The sequence below is a fragment of the Diplodia seriata genome (genome assembly GCF_021436955.1).
Source record: "Diplodia seriata strain FDS-637 chromosome Unknown scaffold_9, whole genome shotgun sequence".
NCBI lineage: Eukaryota > Fungi > Ascomycota > Dothideomycetes > Botryosphaeriales > Botryosphaeriaceae > Diplodia > Diplodia seriata.
In genome coordinates this window covers 1,980,061-1,989,348 of record NW_027117316.1, presented here as the reverse complement: position 1 = coordinate 1,989,348, position 9,288 = coordinate 1,980,061, and the positions used below count along the sequence as shown (strand labels likewise).

At 53.0% G+C, this 9,288-nt stretch overlaps 1 protein-coding gene across 1 annotated transcript; it reads left to right on the top strand.

Annotated features, from left to right (window-relative positions):
- Positions 1-7,415: 7,415 nt before the first annotated feature.
- Positions 7,416-9,041, top strand: SLS55_009021 (uncharacterized protein; the record flags this gene model as incomplete). Its single annotated transcript, XM_066780426.1, has 4 exons — positions 7,416-7,479; positions 7,527-7,610; positions 7,658-8,007; positions 8,067-9,041. 4 exons carry the CDS (start codon positions 7,416-7,418, stop codon positions 9,039-9,041), a joined length of 1,473 nt encoding a protein of 490 aa, XP_066629655.1.
- Positions 9,042-9,288: the final 247 nt, after the last annotated feature.

The following is a 9,288-nucleotide window of genomic DNA, read 5'->3' as shown; positions in this document are numbered from 1 at the left end:
TATATTGAATAGCTTATTGAGGAAGAAGCTGACTTGAATCGATGCTCCGGGGCTAGCGGCAAAGACCCTCGCGTCGTGGGACAAAGAGGGGGCGTTGGATTGCGGGACGGTTAGAACGTCGCACCGGCCGTTTTCGGTCTGCAGGAACACCACCTCGCCATTTGTCTAAAAATTTCAGTTAATTTACGAGGCTGCGACTGGAGAGAAGTCGCGCGTGGACCCGTTGTTGACGCTGGCGCCGCCGTAGACTTGGCTACACCAGTACAGCCCGCATGCAGTGATTTTGGGGGCTAAGCTTTCCAGCGTGACTTTTAGATGGTACTGTTGATCTTCGTCGGACTGAGTAATGTACCCAAGAATCGTTGCGATGATTCTTGTGGTGGAAGATATGTCTCGACCAAGCCCCTGGTCAAGTGTTGGTGCAAGCATTTTGATCTAGGTCCACTGACCGGCCTGTTCTGTAGGATGGGATTCCACAGCTGGAAATTCGATATTCTGTATGTGAGTGTTGCGCGTGATGTTTTCGTTGACGCGGTAGGAGCAATTTGTCGATTTGAACGTCCATGTCTTATTCTTGGTTGGCGTTAAAGGACCAGGGATTGTCTCACAGCTCGGTTCGATCATAGGCACCAAGTTGCGACATGAGCTGCAAAATCTAAGGGATAAATCAGATTGCGGCTAGAAGCATATTGGAGTGGTGCAGTCGAACGTGGCCGAAGCCGGGCTCAAGGTAGATTCCGTTGAGGATGGTGCCTTGCATTGGAACATCATGGATGATGTCGAGAACCTGCGCCGCGGCCAATTGCGCAATTCCTTCTTGAGATTCCACCAATCTGTTTAGAAACGCGATCATCTCTTCTGGTATGCTTTCCTTGCTCAGCAGGACAGGCAACAGGTTTCACCAAGCCGGATATTTCTCTAGTCAGCCATGATGGTTTATGCACTTTCAGCTTGCCTGATAGTTGCAACCTTTTCATCTAATTTCGGAACAGTGTTTAGGCAAGCTTCTGGATTAAGCTAACACTTGCAGCATTTTGTGTGGCGCACCTAGTTTTCATAGGCCGCCTTTTAAGGGCTGTATTGCCCTATGATGGCAAATCTAAGCGGGGTCAGCTTGCACAAACAGTTATAGCTAGTCTATTTACGATATTCCCACCGCTGTATCATCCAAATACAGCATCAGCTCGGAGGCACAAGTAATTGGTGCCACAGACGTGTTCAAGGAGAACTGCACCAACGGCGAGAGAGCCCACCTGAGCGCTAGTGGCCCTACATATAAGTGTGTTTTCATTATCGAAATGCAAAGTACTCAAATGGTGCCGTCTTATCACCAACAACAACGATTACAATAGTGTCGCCGGTGATGCATACCCCAACGTATACAGGCGGCAACTTTGACAACATCTTTAACTCGTCCGCGTCGAAAGTAGGAGCACCAGTGCGCAATTTTCGAGTGCTACTGGCTATGATGGGCTACTGCGCTCCTTGCCGGGTCTGCAATCTGCGATTGGACTGGCTGGCGCTGGCAACCACATAACGAACCGCAGCAGGATGTGGAGGCGCGCTCTTGAGGCCTGTGTGCTGGGCGACGGCTGTATGATATTCAGAAATTGGGCGTCAGCGGTTGACCGCAACGTAAATTGTCATGCAGGAGTCCCTAGAATGCCCTCCGATGAGCCTTTCCTGCAGCGGGTCCGTTAGTCAGGCGCGCGGCGGGTAGGCTGGTGGCGAGTGACTCCAGCACAGCGCAGCGCAGCAGACAGCTTCGTCGGTAATGGCATCCAGCTCACCCAGATGACGTGCAGAGAATCATCTTTCAGTCGTATGTGCTATATATCTGACCATACTAGCACAGGCATCTGCCTAGTGCAGTGGAGGATACTGTCCAACTAGGCCATCGACCCCCAGTGCGAAGCAAGGCACTAACCCGGCCTATGACGGACAGACCTCGTTCGGCAGCCTAATCGACTTCAGAACCCATCATAGCCTCCTGCGCCTCTCTCGAAATTTCTATGTATGTAACAGTGCTCTCTTCCATGGCAGCCTCAAGTACCAATGGGACCGACGACGGGTAAAATGACTGGTGTGTTGATAGGAATCGGACAAAGTAATAACAGACCAAAATGGAACGCATTGAGTCTTCTCCGATGGCCATTAAGGAAGGCCTCTTCTCGTTCTGCTATGCATGATGCTAGCCAAACTGAGCACTATCCGACCCAGTCCTTGATCGTGATCATATCACAACTTGCTCGAACGGCATACTTCTTGGTCTCTGAGTGGCGGACAAATATCCGTGGACGCCATTGCGTCTACCCTTCTCTGATATGCCTGCCCAATCTGGGATCCCGTAAAGTGCGCGTCTAGACCAACCGGCCGGCAACCTTTCAAAAGGTTCTCTTTACCGGGACGGGTCATACCATCTCTCCGACCACAGGTATTGCGTATCAGCAGTGCTTTTGGCATTCCGGTTTCCTTGGGCTAGGACGATGCAGGCTTTGTTCGCTTTGGGCGTGGAAAGCTACTCATATAAGCATTGCGGAACGGTCTGGCCTGTGTGGGCAAGTCTCGACACAACGTCGGTTCGCCCGGTGCTGCAACAAGACCGAAGGAGTCGAGGCTCTCGAATGAACTTCCCGATCATAGTTGTGTTGTTTAACCAGTCTGGCAAATGCTTCGACTACCCATGCCACCTGTCGTAGCCCCAGGCATGCTGATTCTTGGACGTGGCTTGTCGATGTAAGTGCGGCGGAGACACAGCGGGCGGCAAAGGAAATCGGCCCCCTCACAGATAATTTATGGGTAGCAGGGTTCAAAATATGGACGTAATTGTACGTTTGAAAAGTGGCACCTTCATCCGGACATTGGATTCGACGGTCCACGTAGGAAGAGCGGTAGGTAACATCGTCTATGGGGCTCAGAGGGCAGAGTCAATTTCTTTCATCAGCACCCGCTGTGGAGGAGACCTAAAAGATAAGGGCGTTCTTTTGGGTCCGGTAAAGATCTTTGGGGCTGGAGTTACCTCTTATGGGACTTCACTTCGGGCTGGGCCTTAATAACTTGAGGCCGGTGGGCTGGCTGAGATGCTGTGCTCGCGAAGAAAAGAAAAATGTGAGGCTGTACGACCAGCTTGAGCGAAATCAGAGGAGCTAGGGCTGTGCGCGCGGACATGTCGTTGCTGTCACGTCTGAGCTGGGCCAGTGGCGCAAATACATCAGTGAACAGCGTCAAGTGACTCAGTGAGGTAGCAGATGCTGCGCGGCGCGCATGGGCAACGGCGTCTGCCGCATTGCTGCGCGCGGTCGGCGGCCGCTGTCCAGCGTGCCGGCGGCAGTGAGCCAAGCATACGGCAGGAGCAGCCGGGTCGTGCCTTCCGCAATCTGCTCCCATTTGTTTGCGCGGGTCCCTTTTAGGCATAGCGTGTGGGCGGGCGAGATATTGCTGCCGCCCGCCCGCCGTCCTCCTTGCCCTCGACCATCCCTCCTCCTCTCTTGTCCACACCAGATCTACACTCTCTCTTACGCTGTTCTTTGAAGGGCTTGCTTCCTTCTGTCCTCTGCGCTGCAGCAAGCCCACTCTTGCACATAGCGAGCGCTGTCTGACAGCTCCAGTCCTTGCGACTTGAGCTGGCAGGCAGACAGCGCGCGAGATGCGACGCGACGCTGCTACCCAAGCCAGCGCGATGTCCTCCTTCAGTGACGCAACACCAGCGGTGGTGCGCTTTTGACACGATCGCATGTTCTCGTGTAAGTTCTCGTTGGTCTCACTCCCCTCACCCTTGCCGGCCTCGTTGACGCCACAGCCCAGCGGCTCTGCGACTGCCACACCAGAACATGCGGCTTTGTGCTCACTGCTATACCATGCGGTGAGCCCGCTGGTGCGTTTTGCGATTAGATCGCGCCATCTTCAATCGTAAGTCGTCCAGCTCACCCGGCCTCTACGCATCTTTGCTTCCGTACTAACATCCTTACAGTAAGACCCGGCTACTCTTCGCATGCATGATCTTCGATCTTCCTTCATCAGTGTCTTCTTCTCTGAGCCCCCGCGATGAGATCCTCTCAAAGGAAAGTTCACCTGTTGCTCAAACCCCATACCCCGCGACTGTGATGAACAATTAAATCAGAGATTAAACTTTGAGCGCAGAGCGCATGAGAAAAAACTGGGATCGGCACTGCAAAAAAAAAAAAAGGCCACTGAGGCCCCCAGTCTGAGACACGCAAACCCATCCCAACTCGAAAGATTCATGTCAGAATCCTTGCTAATTTTACAAAGTGACGATAGGAGCCTACGAGCGACCGCTACCCATGCGCTCAAGAGCATCAATGCAACTATCTGGGCACCGCACCTCAACTCTCCAAGAATTTCTTTAACCGCGGATTTACATAAGGAAAGTATCCTTTTGTTTTTGCCCAAGTTTTTGACACAATCTCGCCCAATGATGATTCAAAATATATTAGAGATTAAACACTGAATGAGCCGCGTTGCGCGCTGCGTTCATGGTGACGATAAAACGGCGGTCTGAGGGCACTGGTCTTACTTCTTCTTTGAGCTTTAAGTCGCTGCACAAGACCATAGCTGACGATTTTATGAGTCCAGTGCAAGGAAATCTGAAGGAAACCTACCCCTGCCGCACTCACCATCGACGACTTGAATCCCTCGCTTCAGCAAGCCCAACGCGGCCAAGGCACAAGGTGATGGGGGTCCGACATTGACAAAAGGTCAGCGAAACTCTTATGAAGCGGTCCCCATCGATGATGCCAGAAAAAGTATACTACACGCAAAGGCAACCTCGTCGGAGTCTCCTCTCTGATAAAGGTCAATACTCCATCCAGCGTTCGCGCTGGCATGAGCTTGGTTTGGCTGAGTTCGGAGTCGAGGTCGACGCGAAGGTTGCAACTGCTGATCTTGCGATTCTGAGATGACAGCGCCATCCAACATTTTCATCACAGGCATGCGTGAAAGGAACATGGCTGATCACTCGTCTACACTAGGTCATCGAACACAGAGACGCCTTGACATCGTGGACGCGCTGGTCCTGTGAAGCTGCTGGGCACAAGATCGACTTTCAACGCCCAAACGTTTGAAGTTTGTGAGTACATTTCTGTTGTTCTGTTCTACCCTGTCGTTGCCTTTTAATGATGAATTATGGCGTGTCATTTCGACCCTCACCGTTGGAGGATGAGACCACTCTCGTGCAACAACACGAGCCTGGAGACTCCAGCTAGCGTGGGAGACTGAAAACAACACATCCCTTACCATCTTCTCAATCTTGTCTGAAATCCTTTGGCGTTGTCTCGCTTTCTAAAACGCAGTGTGGAAGACAAGAGCTGTAGCTAACAAGTGTGCAGTGTGGCAGAGCCAACGCGGTGGGTGACTGAGCAGACGCTATCGTTGGTAAGTGGCAATCTTGGTTGATTTTCCTGCGCACCAGACATTCCCATGATGTATCAATTCTAGGCATTCCTCGACACGAGGCTATCAGCCCTTGAGCGACAAAAAGAAATTCCTTTCTGATGGAAAATAACACGCAAAGACTCTCCAGCACAGAAACAGGAGCACTGCTAACAGCTCTGAGTACAGGTGTAGTGCCGCAAGAACGTAAGTTCATCTTGCGATAACTGACGTGGAAAACCCTTTCGATATCGAGGTATGTTCACCACGCGCATTTCCACATCATCTCTCCTCCCACTACCTTATTTATATGATGACACCGATGTTCTTGCCTCAACAGTTTCTCGATGCAACCCGTTACCCGAGGATCATCATGATGTTCATTTCATGATAACTTTGCTTGCTACCTCCGTTCTTAATGAGAGCAATAATTCGTCACGGTCAGTCCTGCCCTCCTCCTCCCGCGCTGCCCACATTACGAACTTGTTATGATGAAAAAAAGCTACTACACTTTGAGCGAACCGCACCTGATGACGCATTCATGCCGAGGGTCGCCTGGTTGTGCCTTGACAAGATGAGCGATCTGAGAGTTTCCGCTTTTTATCATCATTTTCAATCCTTCTGCAATGCTCTGCAGCAGCTAACGGAAAATTTCACACGCAACACAGATGCTGTGAAACGGCACAGGCCCGACCGCTTCTTTTTTCGATCACTCGAACCCCCTATCCTTCGAGATCTGGATGTCTGTTACCCTGGATGATGTACAGCTATGATAGTAGTGGGCATGAAATTGGATATAGAGTTGCGCTAGAATTGAAACACTATGCAGACATACTGCAAAATAGCTCCAAGAATGGAATCTTTGGCTTGTCATATGGAGTAGCCTGAATGCCGTGATGTGAAGGCGCGGAACAATACAAATGCGGGGAGTCTGCCAGCTGGTCGTGTCCTGGTCAAGCTCCATGGCGAAACTGTCGACACGACTGTGGAGACAAACTTGGCAGAAACGAATTCTGGACCGACTGCAGAAGGTACGCCTTTTGCGCTTATGGCTACTGCGAATATTGGCTGTTCGCAAACGCCAGGATGCGTATGTTTGCGGAGTGAGTTCCAAAAAGGCTTTGCGGGAAGCAAGCTTGCAGGAGGACGCATGCCCCTTTTGCAATAGCGTAGACTAACAGTCTTATAGCTTTTGACACTGACCTTACTGTCATCGTGGGTGATCTGTGCATGAGGATATCTCTGGGAGAAGATTCTGGACGTAAGAGCTCCGCAGCAACTCTACCCTTGCAGGAGTCTTCTTCTCCATTTCCTTGAACTGCACGTACTCTTACGTAGTGGTCGCTGAAAAGTCAAAGCTACGTCGACCTCGATGCAAACCAGAATAAGGATCCGCAGCTTGAACTTGTGAGCCGGGATGAGGACCTCAAGGCTAAATGAACCCCACATTTCACCCCCTGTCCAGGTTCGGGCCACCAAACGTAGCCAAGATCGGCCTCTATCTCTGAGCGCATTGATTGAGGGGCGCTTTCAGGAAGGTCGTGCGGGGATGCCAAGCTGAATCATAGACGAGGGGCCTTTAGGTTTCCCCAACTGTTCCCCAGCCGCAACCCCATTTACGCTTTCGCTCTTCAGATTTGTCTCCGACTGCCGAGATCTTTTGCTTAAGTCGACGAATGCAGCCCATACGTCTAAGCTGGAGTACATGACAGCTCCGTCCCGCCGTGCGTTCCTATCAAGCTTACCCTTTCTGACGCAATCACACGGAGATGGGGTTTCTTGGGATTTTGGAGGACAAGCATCTCCTCCATGTGCCTGCGACCGTCGTACTCGAAGAGCAACAGGCACCGGAATTTGACCAGTACAGGGTGGAAGGGCTGAAGCATGGTACTGGCAGACATGCACACATCGTGCTTGTCCCTCAACCGTGAGTAATGCACTGCAAGTGATGGAATGTCTGGAGGGAAATCTACGCTGACCATTGCTTAAGTTCGGACGACCCAAATGATCCTTTAAACTTCTCACCGATGAAGAAATTGATCATGATGCTCATTGTCGGCTTTGGCGCAATTCTGTACGCCGCGACCGTTGGTAAGCAACCATTCTCGCTTCCCGAGCTTCTGACTGACTCAATGAAGCTCCACTGCTCAGTCCCGGGCTCGTCGTGATTGCTACAGAGTTCAATCGACCGATTGGAGACATCACCGTTATATCCGGCTATCGTAAGTGCACCGCAGATGGCTACGCGACAGCCACTAACTATCATCAGTACTCCTGGTCGTGGGAGCGACCGGTCCTTTCATCTCTGCCTGTTCGCGCAAATGGGGCAAGCGGCCAATGTTTCTCCTCTCCTCACTCTTCGGGCTCATCGGTACCATCATCGGCTCATGTGCGAACACGTACAATACACTCCTCGCCGCGCGTATAGTCCAGGGCTTCAGCATCTCTGCCTTCGAGAGCCTTATCATCTCCATGATCGGAGACCTCTATTTTGTCCATGAGCGCGGGCATTTCATGGCAATGATGCAGTTCATCATGGGCGCGGCGTCAAACTTCTCCGCCGTCATCTGCGGGCCCATAACCGCGAATCTCGGATGGAAGTATCTTTTCCATATGTTCGTAAGTCGTCGGTGCCGACCCTCGGATGGAGCATCGGCCGACTGACGCAAACCGTTCAGATCCCCTTCGCCGCCGTCCAATGCGTCCTCCTCTTCCTCTTCGTGCCCGAGACGCAGTACATCCGCGACCGCCGCTACGAAACCGACGAACTCTCCACCGACGGAGCCCCGGCCCTCACCACCACCAAAACACCCCAAGACAGCACGCACATCGAAGCCCTCGAGTCCCCCACACACCATCACGGCACCACCACCCCCGTCCCCCGCGCCAAAACCTTCTGGCAACAAACCGCCATCTTCACCGGCACCTACACGCGCGACAACCTCCTCCAACTCACCCTCGCCCCCTTCGCCGTCTGCCTCAACCTCGCCGTGCTCTGGATCGTCCTCGCGTCCGGCATGGCCGTCGCCTTCGTAGTCGCGCAGTCCTACATCATGGCGCAGCTCTTTTCGGCGCCGCCGTACCTACTCTCCGCTTCCGGCGTCGGCTACCTGTCACTGGGCCCTTTCGCGGGCGGGCTTCTCGGCGCGCTTTTCGCGGGCGCCGCCGGCGACCCTCTCATCGCGTGGGCGGCGGCGCGCAACGGCGGCGTCTACGAGCCCGAGTACCGGCTGCTGCTGGCGGCGCCGGGGCTGCTCATGGGCGCCGGCCTGGTTGCTTTCGGGCGTCTGGCGCAGGTGCGCGCGTCGTACTACGCGACGGCGGCGGCGCACGGGGTCGATGTGTTTGGCATCTTGTGCGTGGCGGTCGCGGCGGGGGCGTATGGGATCGACGCGTATCGCGACATGTCGAGCGAGGTGTTCATCGTCGGGATGGTGTTTAAGAATTTTGTGTTTTACGGGTTTAGTTACTTTGTGAATGATTGGACGGCGAGGGCGGGGCCGGCGCAGGTGTTTTATGTCATGGGCGGGGTGGGGTTTGCGCTGGTGCTGTCGACGCCGCTGCTGTTTTTCTGGGGGAAGCGCTATCGCAGTTGGTGGCATAGGCGCAACTTGCTGGAGAAACTGCGCGTCAAGACGCACGCGGAGCTTTGAGGAATACTGATCTAGGGCGGACCGAGCGTATTGGCGCTATTTTGACATTTATCTATCGCAGTAGTTGGAATAATTTACCGTGTTAGGCGTGCGCTAATAGACTAACGGAAACTTGCAAGGCGTGGCACCACAGCGGTGGTGTAGGTTCTCTCTATCACGATGCACACTTTTGATACTCAATAGGACCCACTGAGACCGTACAACCCCAACAGGTACACTACTACCTAAGTGATAGATCCAACCACGA